The sequence below is a fragment of the Oncorhynchus tshawytscha genome, linkage group LG03, assembly GCF_018296145.1.
Source record: "Oncorhynchus tshawytscha isolate Ot180627B linkage group LG03, Otsh_v2.0, whole genome shotgun sequence".
Lineage (NCBI taxonomy): Eukaryota > Metazoa > Chordata > Actinopteri > Salmoniformes > Salmonidae > Oncorhynchus > Oncorhynchus tshawytscha.
Genome location: NC_056431.1, coordinates 58,732,942 through 58,748,474, shown reverse-complemented (window position 1 = coordinate 58,748,474; position 15,533 = coordinate 58,732,942). Strand labels below are relative to the sequence as shown.

General features: G+C 45.4%; 1 protein-coding gene across 7 annotated transcripts in view; it reads left to right on the top strand.

Moving 5' to 3' along the window:
* The window catches only part of LOC112240051 (LIM and senescent cell antigen-like-containing domain protein 1), a 37,877-nt gene extending 22,417 nt beyond the window's left edge, over positions 1-15,460 (top strand). For 5 of the 7 annotated variants that reach the window (XM_042319748.1, XM_042319747.1, XM_042319749.1 and 2 more), the window contains exons 2-11: positions 876-1,035; positions 5,540-5,606; positions 8,475-8,595; positions 9,309-9,458; positions 11,134-11,284; positions 12,397-12,489; positions 12,875-12,923; positions 13,025-13,100; positions 13,749-13,916; positions 14,781-14,906. In XM_042319748.1, the coding sequence (XP_042175682.1) occupies positions 876-1,035; positions 5,540-5,606; positions 8,475-8,595; positions 9,309-9,458; positions 11,134-11,284; positions 12,397-12,489; positions 12,875-12,923; positions 13,025-13,100; positions 13,749-13,872 (991 nt within the window). In that variant the 3' untranslated portion in view covers positions 13,873-13,916; positions 14,781-14,906. Of the gene's footprint in view, positions 1-875; positions 1,036-5,539; positions 5,607-8,474; positions 8,596-9,308; positions 9,459-11,133; positions 11,285-11,993; positions 12,087-12,396; positions 12,490-12,874; positions 12,924-13,024; positions 13,101-13,748; positions 13,917-14,780 lie in introns of all 7 variants that reach the window. The other 2 variants (XM_042319744.1, XM_042319745.1) reach the window with 2 other exon arrangements.
* The last annotated feature ends 73 nt before the right edge of the window (positions 15,461-15,533 follow it).

The following is a 15,533-nucleotide window of genomic DNA, read 5'->3' as shown; positions in this document are numbered from 1 at the left end:
ATTCTGACCTTTTAAACAAAGCAGCCCTCCCTTCCTCCTCCTGCCCCTCTCTCTCCTTGCATTTTGTTAAGTCTAACTAATAACAACAGGCTGTTTGGAGAGACAACTCCCTGGCTGTCATTGAAAAACCCCTAATTTACCCATTAAGTCTGGTGACATGAACGTGGGCTTGAGTTTGTGTGTGACCAGGAGTAACAGGCTGCCCTGTAGCTCTGAGATGGAGAGAGATGCCCTTATTTGAACTAATTCTCTCCTCCCTGCACACACATACTGTACACAGAGTCTCTCACATACCTTTCACTATGGCTGCAAGTTCCAATTTAAACAGTTTTTGAACCTGGTGTTCCTTGGCAGGGTTTGTGCAATATTGGCTCTGATTGAGCTACTCACTCACTCACGTGACTGTACAGCGTGCATCTCTGTTGGTACAGTATGTGTTAATTCAGGACACATGGGAGGGCGCTTCTCCCTGTTTCTCAAAACAGAGCATTTAGATTGTCCTACTTTTCCTTCTTCGCCTGAAGCGATGGTGTGCAGAGACGGACCAACAAACACCAGGGGTTACTGTGGGAACTGACCTGAGAATCCATATGTGTGTGTGAGGGAATGTGTGTGATCTCAGCTCACTCATTTCCCCCACCCTGATATCCAAACCCTGAATACAGCCTCTAGCTCGGTGTGTTGTGTCAGAGAGAAACTATTATTTCTGGTACGATGGGTGATGGATGTGCTTCAGCCGTGGTGTGGCTGCTGACAAAACCTTGCCAAGAGGGTTCTACATTGTGACTTTACTCAATTACATGTTCTTTCCCTTTATTAGAAAACAGAAAAGGGATACTCAAGATAACTCTCGCCCCCTTTCTCACCTCTCTCAGCAACATGGCCAATGCCTTGGCCAATGCGATGTGTGAGCGCTGTAAGAGTGGCTTTGCCCCGGCAGAGAAGATCGTCAATAGCAACGGGGAGCTGTACCATGAGGGATGCTTCGTCTGTGCTCAGTGCTTCCAACAGTTCCCCGAAGGTCTCTTCTATGAGGTGACATTCTCTTACGTTACCCCTGTCACCCTCTTTCCCTCTCTCCCTTCTCTCCCTCTCACCATCATACCCTCTCTCCCTGTCACCATCATACCCTCTCTCCCTTCTCTCCCTCTCACCATCATACCCTCTTTCCCTTCTCTCCCTCTCACCATCATACCCTCTTTCCCTTCTCTCCCTCTCACCATCATACCCTCTTTCCCTTCTCTCCCTCTCACCATCATACCCTCTTTCCCTTCTCTCCCTCACACCATCATACCCTCTTTCCCTTCTCTCCCTCTCACCATCATACCCTCTTTCCCTTCTCTCCCTCTCACCATCATACCCTCTTTCCCTTCTCTCCCTCTCACCATCATACCCTCTTTCCCTTCTCTCCCTCTCACCATCATATACTCTCTCCCTTCTCTCCCTCTCACCATCATACCCTCTTTCCCTTCTCTCCCTCTCACCATCATACCCTCTTTCCCTTCTCTCCCTCTCACCATCATACCCTCTTTCCCTTCTCTCCCTCTCACCATCATACCCTCTTTCCCTTCTCTCCCTCTCACCATCATACCCTCTTTCCCTTCTCTCCCTCTCACCATCATACCCTCTTTCCCTTCTCTCCCTCTCACCATCATACCCTCTTTCCCTTCTCTCCCTCCCTCTCACCATCATACCCTCTTTCCCTTCTCTCCCTCCCTCTCACCATCATACCCTCTTTCCCTTCTCTCCCTCCCTCTCACCATCATACCCTCTTTCCCTTCTCTCCCTCCCTCTCACCATCATACCCTCTTTCCCTTCTCTCCCTCCCTCTCACCATCATACCCTCTTTCCCTTCTCTCCCTCCCTCTCACCATCATACCCTCTTTCCCTTCTCTCCCTCCCTCTCACCATCATACCCTCTTTCCCTTCTCTCCCTCCCTCTCACCATCATACCCTCTTTCCCTTCTCTCCCTCCCTCTCACCATCATACCCTCTTTCCCTTCTCTCCCTCCCTCTCACCATCATACCCTCTTTCCCTTCTCTCCCTCCCTCTCACCATCATACCCTCTTTCCCTTCTCTCCCTCCCTCTCACCATCATACCCTCTTTCCCTTCTCTCCCTCCCTCTCACCATCTTACCCTCTTTCCCTTCTCTCCCTCCCTCTCACCATCATACCCTCTTTCCCTTCTCTCCCTCCCTCTCACATCATACCCTCTTTCCCTTCTCTCCCTCCCTCTCACCATCATACCCTCTTTCCCTTCTCTCACCATCATACCCTCTTTCCCTTCTCTCACCATCATACCCTCTTTCCCTTCTCTCACCATCATACCCTCTTTCCCTTCTCTCACCATCATACCCTCTCACCATCATATCCTCTCTCCCTTCTCTCCCTCCCTCTCACCATCATACCCTCTCTCCCTTCTCTCCCTCTCACCATCATACCCTCTTTCCCTTCTCTCCCTCCCTCTCACCATCATACCCTCTTTCCCTTCTCTCCCTCCCTCTCACCATCATACCCTCTTTCCCTTCTCTCCCTCCCTCTCACCATCATACCCTCTTTCCCTTCTCTCTCTCCCCACCATCATACCCTCTTTCCCTTCTCTCTCTCCCTCTCACCATCATACCCTCTTTCCCTTCTCTCTCTCCCTCTCACCATCATACCCTCTTTCCCTTCTCTCCCTCCCTCTCACCATCATACCCTCTTTCCCTTCTCTCCCTCCCTCTCACCATCATACCCTCTTTCCCTTCTCTCCCTCCCTCTCACCATCATACCCTCTTTCCCTTCTCTCCCTCCCTCTCACCATCATACCCTCTTTCCCTTCTCTCCCTCCCTCTCACCATCATACCCTCTTTCCCTTCTCTCCCTCCCTCTCACCATCATACCCTCTTTCCCTTCTCTCCCTCCCTCTCACCATCATACCCTCTTTCCCTTCTCTCCCTCCCTCTCACCATCATACCCTCTTTCCCTTCTCTCCCTCCCTCTCACCATCATACCCTCTTTCCCTTCTCTCCCTCCCTCTCACCATCATACCCTCTTTCCCTTCTCTCCCTCCCTCTCACCATCATACCCTCTTTCCCTTCTCTCCCTCCCTCTCACCATCATACCCTCTTTCCCTTCTCTCCCTCCCTCTCACCATCATACCCTCTTTCCCTTCTCCCTCTCACCATCATACCCTCTTTCCCTTCTCCCTCTCACCATCATACCCTCTTTCCCTTCTCCTCTCACCATCATACCCTCTTTCCCTTCTCCCTCTCACCATCATACCCTCTTTCCCTTCTCTCTCTCACCATCATACCCTCTTTCCCTTCTCCCTCTCCCCATCATACCCTCTTTCCCTTCTCTCTCTCCCATCATACCCTCTTTCCCTTCTCCCTCTCCCCATCATACCCTCTTTCCCTTCTCCCTCTCCCCATCATACCCTCTTTCCCTTCTCCCTCTCCCCATCATACCCTCTTTCCCTTCTCCCTCTCCCCATCATACCCTCTTTCCCTTCTCCCTCTCCCCATCATACCCTCTTTCCCTTCTCCCTCTCCCCATCATACCCTCTTTCCCTTCTCCCTCTCCCCATCATACCCTCTTTCCCTTCTCCCTCTCCCCATCATACCCTCTTTCCCTTCTCTCTCTCCCTCTCACCGTCATACCCTCTATCCCTTCTCTCTCTCCCTCTCACCGTCATACCCTCTCTCCATCATATACATTGCCCAGCCTGAAGTAAACCCTAAGCCCCTTGTCTTAGAGACCAATTATTGCATTAGCCTCCCTCCTGTCACAAATTCGATATTAGGTATAGTGTATCAGCTGCATTGAACTCACAGCACTCCGCCCAATGCATTACTGGCCCATTAGAGGCTTGTCTGGCTGGTCAGTGGCCAGCAGAATAGACAGGAGGCCAGACACATCCAGCTGACCCTAGTGATCCCAGAGCTCTTCCCTGAAAGGGAGATCAAAGCCACAGACAGATCTGTAGAGGTACAGGTGTATCTATGCCTACCGTATGTTCTAATCAATGACTGGTTCTGATGCTTATGTTCTGTATTGATTGATCCAGAAATACAATAAATGTCACATGCTGTTGTGCAAATGGAATAGACAACAGGTGGAAATTATAGGCAATTAGCAAGACACCCCCAATAAAGGAGTCGTTCTGCAGGTGGTACCACAGACCACTTCTCAGTTCCTATGCTTCCTGGCTGATGTTTTGGTCACTTTTGAATGCTGGCGGTGCTTTCACTCTAGTGGTAGCATGAGACGGAGTCTACAACCCACACAAGTGGCTCAGGTAGTACAGCTCATCCAGGATGGCACATCAATGCGAGCTGTAACAAGAAGGTTTGCTGTGTCTGTCAGCGTAGTGTCCAGAGCATGGAGGCGCTACCACGAGACAGGCCAGTACATCAGGAGACGTTTAGGAGGCCGTAGGAGGGCAACAACCCAGCAGCAGGACCGCTACCTCCGCCTTTGTGCAAGGAGTAGCACTGCCAGAGCCCTGCAAAATTACCTCCAGCAGGCCACAAATGTGCATGTGTCTGCTCAAACAGTCAGAAACAGACACCATGAGGGTGGTATGAGGGCTCGACGTCCATAGGTGGGGGTTGTGCTTACAGCCCAACACCGTGCATTTGGCATTTGCCAGAGAACACCAAGATTGGCAAATTCGCCACTGGCGCCCTGTGCTCTTCACAGATGAAAGCAGGTTCACACTGAGCACGTGACAGACGTGACAGAGTCTGGAGACGCCGTGGAGAACGTTCTGCTGCCTGCAACATCCTCCCGCATGACCGGTTTGGCGGTGGGTCAGTCATGGTGTGGGGTGGCATTTCTTTGGGGGGCCGCACAGCCCTCCATGTGCTCGCCAGAGGTAGCCTGACTGCCATTAGGTACCGAGATGAGATCCTCAGACCCCTTGTGAGACCATATGCTGGTGCGGTTGGCCCTGGGTTCCTCCTAATGCAAGACAATGCTAGACCTCATGTGGCTGGAGTGTGTCATCAGTTCCTGCAAGAGGAAGGCATTGATGCTATGGACTGGCCCGCCCGTTCCCCAGACCTGAATCCAATTGAGCACATCTGGGACATCATGTCTCGCTCCATCCACCAATGCCACGTTGCACCACAGACTGTCCAGGAGTTGGCGGATACTTTAGTCCAGGTCTGGGAGGAGATCCCTGAGGAGACCATCCACCACCTCATCAGGAGCATGCCCAGGCATTGTAGGGAGGTCATACAGGCACGTGGAGGCCACACACACTACTGAGCCTCATTTTGACTTGTTTTAAGGACATTACATCAAAGTTGGATCAGCCTGTAGTGTGGTTTTCCACTTTAATTTTGAGTGTGACTCCAAATCCAGACCTCCATGTGTTGATAAATTTGATTTCCATTGATAATTTTTGTGTGATTTTGTTGTCAGCACAATCAACTATGTAAAGAAAAAAGTATTTAATAAGAATATTTCATTCATTCAGATCTAGGATGTGTTATTTTAGTGTTCCTTTATTTTTTTGAGCAGTGTATATTGAACCTAACGTTTTTCTTGCAGTTTGAGGGCAGGAAATACTGCGAGCACGACTTCCAGATGTTGTTTGCTCCCTGCTGCCACCAATGTGGTGAGTACAGGAACTGCACCTACACAGCAGCATTCCATTAGATTGTTATGTAGTCACATGCACAGGGTTGCAGATGTAGTTGCAGTGTACAGTGAAATTCTTAAGCTCCAACAGTGCAGGTGTGAATGAAACAAAAGAATATACAGTGGGGCAAAAAAAGTATTTAGTCAGCCACCAATTGTGCAAGTTCTCCCACTTAAAAAGATGAGAGGCCTGTAACTTTCATCATAGGTACACTTCAACTATGGCAGACAAAATGAGGGGAGAAAATCACATTGTAGGATTTTTAATGAATTTATTTGCAAATTATGGTGGAAAATAAGTATTTGGTCACCTACAAACAAGCAAGATTTCTGGCTCTCACAGACCTGTAACTTCTTCTTTAAGAGGCTCCTCTGTCCTCCACTCGTTACCTGTATTAATGGCACCTGTTTGAACTTGTTATCAGTATAAAAGACACGTGTCCACAACCTCAAACAGTCACACTCCAAACTCCACTATGGCCAAGACCAAAGAGCAGTCAAAGGACACCAGAAACAAAATTGTAGACCTGCACCAGGCTGGGAAGACTGAATCTGCAATAGGTAAGCAGTTTGGTTTGAAGAAATCAACTGTGGGAGCAATTATTAGGAAATGGAAGACATACAAGACCACTGATAATCTCCCTCGATCTGGGGCTCCACGCAAGATCTCACCCTGTGGGGTCAAAATGATCACAAGAACGGTGAGCAAAAATCCCAGAACCACACGGGGGGACCTAGTGAATGACCTGCAGAGAGCTGGGACCATATTAACAAAGCCTACCATCAGTAACACACTACCCTGCCAGGGACTCAAATCCTGCAGTGCCAGACGTGTCCCCCTGCTTAAGCCAGTACATGTCCAGGCCCGTCTGAAGTTTGCTAGAGAGCATTTGGATGATCCAGAAGAAGATTGGGAGAATGTCATATGGTCAGATGAAACCAAAATATAACTTTTAGGTAAAAACTTAACTCGTCGTGTTTGGAGGACAAAGAATGCTGAGTTGCATCTAAAGAACACCATACCTACTGTGAAGCATGGGGGTGGAAACATCATGCTTTGGGGCTGTTTTTCTTCAAAGGGACCAGGACGACTGATCCGTGTAAATGAAAGAATGAATGGGGCCATGTGTCATGAGATTTTGAGTGAAAACCTCCTTCCATCAGCAAGGGCATTGAAGATGAAACGTGGCTGGGTCTTTCAGCATGAGAATGATCCCAAACACACTGCCCGGGCAATGAAGGAGTGGCTTCGTAAGAAGCATTTCAAGGTCCTGGAGTGGCCTAGCCAGTCTCCAGATCTCAACCCCATAGAAAATCTTTGGAGGGAGTTGAAAGTCCATGTTGCCCAGCAACAGCCCCAAAACATCACTGCTCTAGAGGAGATATGCATGGAGGAATGAGTCAAAATACCAGCAACAGTGTGTGAAAACCTTGTGAAGACTTAGAGAAAACATTTCACCTCTGTCATTGCCAACAAAGGGTATATAACAAAGTATTGAGAAACTTTTGTTATTGACCAAATACTTATTTTCCACCATAATTTGCAAATAAATAAATTAAAAATCCTACAATGTGATTTTTCTGGATTTTTTTCTTCTCATTTTGTCTGTCATAGTTGAAGTGTACCTATGATGAAAATTACAGGCCTCATCTTTTTAAGTGGTAGAATTTGCACAATTGGTGGCTGACTAAATACTTTTTTACCCCACTGTATATACTACCATTCAAAAGTTTGAGGTCACATAGAAATGTCCTTGTTTTTGAAAGAAGCAATTTTTTTGTCAATTTAAAATCATATCAAATTGATCAGAAATACAGTGTAGACATTGTTAATGTTGTTAATGACTATTGTAGCTGGAAACGGCAGTGTTTTTATGGAATATCTACATAGGTGTACAGAGGCCCATTATCAGCAACCATCACTCCTGTGTTCCAATGGCACGTTGTGTTAGCTAATCCAAGTCGATCATTTTAAAAGGCTAATTGACCATTAGAAAACCCTTTTGCAATTATGTTAGCACAGCTGAAAACTGTTGTCCTGATTAAAGAAGCAATAAAACGGGCCTTCTTTAGACTAGTTGAGTATTCTTTAGACTAGTTGAGACCCCGGTGCACAACTGAGAAAGAAGACAAGTATATTAGTGTCGAGTTTGAGAAACAGACACCTCACAGGTCCTCAACTGGCAGCTTCATTAAATAGTACCAGCAAAACACCAGTCTCGGCATCAACAGTGAAGAGGTGACTCTGGGATGCTGGCCTTCTAGGCAGAGTTGCAAAGAAAAAGCCATATCTCAGACTGGCCAATAAAAAGAAAAGATTAAGATGGACAAAAGAACACAGACACTGGACAGGAACTCTGCCTAGAAGGCCAGCAGGGACTGTGTGTGTGTGTGATATATATTACACACGTTTGTGTTGTGTGAAGGTCATGTTTGGTCTCCTTTTAACCCTGCTTCCCTCACCTTGAGCTCTAGACACAACTGTGTAGACTTCTACAGCCAGTTGTTTTTCTCTCTAAATGAACTAAGGCCGGGACGGTACCAGTATCGCAATATTTTTTTACTTGGCAAAAATGACAACACAAAGCAGACCAAACTTTTTGGTCATTTTAAAAGCCTGCTGTATGTAAAATAGTGTGTGTGCTTTAGCTTGGGGTAAAAATGGTTTGTTTCCAACATTAGGGCTGTTTTCCTAAATACATTTTCCACCATACTAACGTTTATTGCGATACTGGTATTGTCCCGGCCCTAACATTAACAGGTGGATATGTGTGTGCACGGGGGATGTTATAGTGTTGCCAGTGTGTTGTCCCTGACTTCCTTCTTCTCTTCCTCCTCCTCCCAGGGGAGTTTATCATTGGTCGTGTGATCAAGGCGATGAACAACAGTTGGCACCCTGACTGTTTCTGCTGTGACCTCTGCCAGGCCGTGCTGGCTGACGTGGGCTTCGTCAAGAATGCCGGCAGGTCAGTCCAGAGACTTGGGCTGGATCATTGATCAGCCATTACTGATCTAACACCAGGGGACAGCAACCTTCCCACTTCATAGTTTTTAGAAACCAAGGAGAAATCCCTAACACTGTTTACACTCCACAATAGTTTTAATGTAGCCAGTAGCGGTGCATGGGTGTAATCACTGGGGAATAGCCCAGTGTATATAGCCCCTGTATATAGCCTCGTTATTGTGTTACTTTTTTTTTGCTTTAGTTTATTTTGTGAATATTTTCTTAACTCTATTTATTGAACTGCATTGTTGGTTAAGGGCTTGTCAGTAAACATTTCACGGTAAGGTCTACCTACACCTGTTGTATGTGGTGCATGTGGGTTGGATTTGAAATGCTCGCTGGCTTCCCTTGCATTCAGTGCTTTGGGCGGCAACAATGTCATACTCTTTTGGACCAGACAGCATCAGATAGATGACCTACACATACAGAAACAGACGTGCGCTGTTTCGCTCGCTCAGATGCCTTCTCTGGTCAGATACATTGTCTCTTATGAATTGAAGGATAATTTTGAAACACAGAGACAAAAAAAAAAAAAAAAATGTTTTGGTACATTTTTTGAGGAAGCCTGGCTTCCCTTGATATCCATGAATACACGCCACTGAATGTAGCAACATAATTTCTCCCTCTGGGTCAGGCTGATCTCATTCTTTATTATCATGTATCTCTCTCCCTCAGACACCTGTGTCGCCCGTGTCATAACCGTGAGAAGGCCCGTGGTCTGGGGAAGTACATCTGTCAGAAGTGCCACGCCATCATCGAGGAGCAGCCGCTGCTGTTCAAGAACGACCCCTACCACCCCGACCACTTCAACTGCAACAACTGCGGGTACACATGCAAACAATATAGAAACAACCAGTAGTGAAAAAATTACCCAATTGTCATACTTGAGTAAAAGTAAAGGTAACTTCATAGAAAATGACTCAAGTAAAAGTGAAAGTCACCCAGTAAAATACTACTTGAGTCTAAAAGTATTTGGTTTTAAATCTACTTAAGTATGAAAAGTAAATGTAATAGCTCAAATATACTTATAAATGATTTCAAATTCCTTTTATTAATCAAGCCAGACAGCACTTTTCTTCTTTTTTAATTTACGGATAGCCAGTGGCACACTCTAACACTGACATCCATTTAGGGACGTTCTCTTGATAAGTGCATGAATTGGACCATTTTCCTGTCATGCTAAGCATTCAAAATGTAATGAGTACTTTTGGGTGTCAGCAAAAATGTATGAAGTAAAAAGCACATTATTTTATTTAGGAATGTAGTAAAGTAAAAGTTGTCAAAAAATATATATATATAAGTACAGGTACCCCAAAAAATTACTTTAGTACTTTAAAATATTTTTACTTAAGTACTTTACACCACTTGAAACAACTCCGCAAACTTTATATACAACCACTACACAACCAAAACACAATATTTATACAACCTGCATACAAGCTAAATCACCACACTAACTTAACACACCTGCTACAGAAACCTAGTGGTCTGTATATAACCACTAACTTATCTTTACTCAACTTCTACACAACCTAGTATAAACACAACTTCTACACTAACGTCTATGCAACCTATACACGTACTGTAGCCTGTCAGTAGTAGAAACTCAAGAGCTGTTATAGACAGGGTTTGTTCTCTGTAGCAGGGTGGGACTCCTCCGGGTTGGGTTCACTAGTGTTTACCCTTGTAAAGTCAGCCAAAGGGGAGACGAAAGGGAGGAAGAGCAGGGAGGGAGGAAGAGGGCAGGGAGAGAGGGAGGAAGAGCAGAGAGGGAGTGAGTGATGATAGAAGAATGATTATCTGAGTAGCTCTTTTAGATGGCAGTTGAGAGGCAACTCCAATCTAACCAAACCTTTCCTGTAAGACTGTCTGTTCTTAAACAAACGTACAGCTGTCAGCCTGTCCCATGCTTGAGGCAGAGGTTGTGATAATGAGTATTCAGTCAGGAAGTCAGTGCAGGCGACTCATTCCCCTATCACTGCCACTGGGTTTGTGTTTTGAATACAGTGCACTTACTATCCCCTAATAAGGTAGGACTCACCAAGACCAGAAAGCATAGAGGGGCACACTGTTGGCAGGATGCTAAACAAAAGAAGCATAGTCAGCATCACACACACACACACACACGCATGCACAAACACACACCAGGGAACACCAGATTAGGCAAGGAGCTGGCTCCGTGATGACTCATACTAACACATTGAATATCACAAATTGAGAAGAGAGGTGTGGTCAGCAGCATTCCACTGTTACAATTCTTCACTACTCCGTTACTCAGGGGCTGCAATATCTACTGGTTTTAGATTTTATCACTTGCTTTTAGTCTTAATTTGAGCTATTCTACCTGGGTAACCTGGTGTCTCAGGTCACTAACATTAATTGATTGATCACTGTCAGTATTCAAAACGGAACTAGCTAAAACAATATCTTTGTTTTCCAAAACGATGGGAAATAGTGATGTAGTTAGTGATGATGTAATGGTCCCTCCTCTCCCCTGTAGTAAGGAGCTGACTGCTGATGCCAGGGAGCTGAAGGGAGAGCTGTACTGCCTGCCCTGCCATGACAAGATGGGTGTTCCCATCTGTGGCGCTTGCAGGAGACCCATCGAGGGCCGCGTGGTCAATGCCATGGGCAAGCAGTGGCACGTCGAGGTATGATGACATCACTCCTACAATATGGACCTATTCAGTAGTGATGGGAAGTTCGGCTCTTTATACTGACTCATCTTTTCAACTTGTTATAAGAACAAATCTTTTGACTCAGTTGTAGGTCGGAGCACATCTCTGGAGCCACAGGACCGCAGGAGTATGTTTCAATCCTGCTGTAGGAGTCATTGCGGCCAGAAGGTCAAACCAATGCCAATTAAACAAGTTACACTGAAAACGAATCATGGCTTTTGAGTCAGTAAAAAGAGTTAAAGAACAAATCGTTCACAAACTGCACATCACTACTGTTCTGAAGGTTGCAATGTTATAGAACAGAACATTTAGATTTAAATGTATTGTATATGATTATAGTATTTTGTAGCCATGATGTGATTATTACAAAGCAGAATACTTTTATATTCTTCGGTATGCCCTGCTTTCTTTCATTGTCTCTGTAAAACTATAATTCCTCAGAACATCAAAGTAGAAATGTGTTCAAGGGAGGTTTGTATGTGGAATGAATGTTATTCTAGCCTCCTCTGTGGTATTTCTACCCTGCTCTCATATCATCTCTGTGGTCGTGTTTGGACTATCTCAGAATGGAGGACATCCTTCCTCTTTCTTTCCCTCTGACTCTCCTCTATTCATATCTCTGCTGCCTTCTTTCCTCTCTACTTTTCTCCTACTTGCTATCGCTCCTCCCTCCCTCCTGCAGCACCATGTGTGTGCTCTGTGTGAACGTCCGTTTCACGGCCACCCGTATTATGAGCGTGGGGACCACGCCTACTGTGAAAAACACTTTAACATGGTGAGGGGTTAGTTAGGAGACCTGTTCTGGCTGCATCCTGTCCTGCTCTGTCTGTGCTCCATTCTGCCCCCTGGTGGAACCCCCCTCACACACACAAGGCTCCTGTCTGTCTGTCTGTAGGGGTGAGTGCTTCACAGGGGGGGCGCTCCTGCCCTGCTGCTGCCCTCTGAACCCACTAATCTCAGACTAGACTGGTCTGGTCTGACTTTTAATAGGTCTGAACTGAGCTAGACGGAACTGGATTGAACTGACCTGTGCTGGTCTGTCTGTACTAACCTGTTGTGTGGGGCCATGTTGTGTGTGTTTGCAGCATTTTGTGTGTGCTAAGTGTGAGAAACCCTTCCTGGGCCATCGCCACTACGAACGCAAAGGATTGGCCTACTGTGAGACTCACTACAACCAGGTAATGTAGGGGAAGGCTGCACACAGCCCAAGGAAAGAGAAGTCACACAATCACATCTCTACTCAGTAACTTTATCCAATCCAGGCACTGTAGTCTATTTATCTTTGAACAAATCTTTGAACATGAATATGAGCCTGAGGAGAATGATTGCATCTTGCTGTATGTAATGTGAATGAGACCTCCAGTCTTGTTTAGTTCTATGGGGCCATCTAGTGGTAGATGTATAAATGTACAGTATTTAGCTCTATATTATTGGTACTGATGCATCAAAATACTGTAGACATTTAAGTAAATTGCATGGTTCTATTGAAAACACAGTAAAGAAATTGTCATTTGTAAACAAGTGATTTGTGAGGCCTTTGACTCCTCCCCTCCTCTTCTACAGCTCTTTGGAGATGTCTGCTACCACTGCAACCGTGTCATTGAGGGTGATGGTAGGATATTATATTTCATCATCTAATATTGTCATATTAAAAATATTGTGTCATGTTAGTGTATGCATTGCTTGTTATGAAGTTTGTGTTGTGTGTTCCAGTGGTGTCAGCCCTGAACAAGGCATGGTGTGTCAACTGCTTCGCCTGCTCCACCTGCAACACCAAGCTCACCCTAAAGTAAGTCAGGCTGACTGTGTTAACATAGCAAAAACATCCTGTGATCCCACTGTTAAATTCTAAATAACATAGTTAAACTCCAACCAAGTTCATTCATCCACTGGGTCACACAGCTGCATAAGACAAAGACATGTTTCCACCAGCACATATACTCTCTGAACACTATATCTTTGTTGCTAGGCAGGAAGTTAAGGGATGTGGGTAATAAACAGTTCCTTCTCCGTTCATATGACCTGACCTCGGCCCACCAGCTAATCCACAGATACCCTTATTAGTGACAGCAACCATGTGATTGCCTTTTCCCTTACTTAGTAACGTTCCAGGCTCATGGCTCTTATCCAGCCTCCATTGACCCCACCATATACATTCCTCATACATGTAACCATTAACTTCTAGTATAGCAAGTATTTCAAACTAGAACCCAACACCACACAGTCTAAAACCAGACAATATTTGAGAGGTTTCTGAAGCGTTAGCACTGTCCTTCTGTCTCTCATCTGTCTCTACTATACCTGTTACACTGTACCTGTAGCTTTTCCATCTACCTGTGTATTCCTATATTCTCTCTGTCCCTCTGTTTCACTTGTCCCTGTTTGTCTGTCCATGTCCTTCCTCTTCCTCTCTCCTCCTCCCTCCTGGTCCTACCAGGGATAAGTTTGTAGAGGTGGATCTGAAGCCTGTGTGTAAACACTGCTACGAGCGCCTGCCAGACGACATGAAGCGCCGTCTTGCCAAACAAGAAAAGAAGAAGAAAATGCCCATGTGTCTGTAAACCCTTGCCCTTCCTTTCTCCTCACTTCCACTTTCCATTCATTGGTTAGTTTTCATCTCCTTTCATTCTCTTTTTCCATGTGTTGTGATTTTACTTTTTATGTTTTCATGTTTCCTATCTGTTTTTCATTTGTCCATTCTGACAAGTCAGTTGAAGGTTTTAGACACAGAGATCAAATATGTGTTAAACACTATCTTTGAATCATGCATTTTTGATTAAATCACTTTCACCATCTCTGTAATTGATCAATTTTAGAGTAAGAACAATCAACAGAAGTAGAGATTAGCTACAGATCATAAATAATTACCGGTACCGGTTGGTAAAATCGCCTAAGCTATTCTTTGCGTCAGTTCCAGTTTCCCGTGCAATGTTGACCATATTTAGAAACTCTGCAGGAAATGGTTATTCTATATGGCCAGACACACTCTTGGTTTAACGTAATGCTGTAATAATCGGACCAGAAGTTCGATCAGCTGGTCGAGGCTAGAGGCATGTACAGTACGGTAGTGTGTGTTTCCTCAGATCAGTGTAAAGATGAGGCTTTGTTCACCAGTTCCTGGTTGATGGTTAAAACACTAATCCTTTCCTGTCTCTGTGTACTGGATGTTTGACTTGCTGTCAAAACATTTTTTTCAGATGTCAATGTGTTTCACTTGTGCTCTCCCTGCTAAAGCCTAAACTCTGTAGAGTTGAATATGCTCAAATGACCTCTTTCCAGGAGCAAGAGGGAGAGGGGGAAAGAACATGCGGGAGGGGAGGGGAGGGGAGGGAGTAGAAGGGGAAGAGAGGAAGCAGGAGAGAAAGTAGTGCTGGAGTGTAGGACTCTTTTTATTTCACCTTCACCTCTTGATATAGATCAATGAAAAGCAAAACCCTGCTCATACAGTATCTTTGTCTCTCCCTTACAGGAACAAGTTTGTGGAGTTTGACATGAAGCCGGTGTGTAAGAAGTGTTACGAGAAGTTTCCTCTGGAACTTAAGAAGAGGCTGAAGAAGCTGGCGGAGACAGTGGGCCGGAAGTAGACCCAGACAGACTGACCCAGACGGACAGACTGACCCAGACGGACAGACTGACCCAGACGGACAGACTGACCCAGGCGGACGGACTGACCCAGGCGGACGGACTGACCCAGGCGGACGGACTGACCCAGGCGGACGGACTGACCCAGGCGGACTGACCGGAAGCCTATAGTCACTAGATGGCCATGCTAGAATGGACAAAAGTGATATCATCAGAATGTTTGAGCAACCACATGAGCTATTTGTTCTTGGTGTAAGGTTAGGGACTAGGGTTATGTTGTTGATAAATTAAATTAGCAGTTTCCTTCAATCTTTTCATGCTTGGCCAAATAGTGACAACCCATGAGCAGAGAGACCGACAGTACACAAAGAAGAGTCCTCGCCAAATCAGTGCCTTTGTCTAAAGACATATTCATATTATATTCATATTTATCCTTGATGCTAATATCATATATTTAATTGTTATTTTAGCTTAAAATTTCACTTCAAAACCCAACTTGTTTATTTAAGTATGCATCAGTGTCCTGGTATTTCATCATAAGAATAAAGAGTATTAATAAGGTTGTTACTGCCAGTGTGCTGGTCTGTTTCTGCCTTAGCTAACTACTTTATCATTGTCATGCCAAACAAGTGGAAACAGA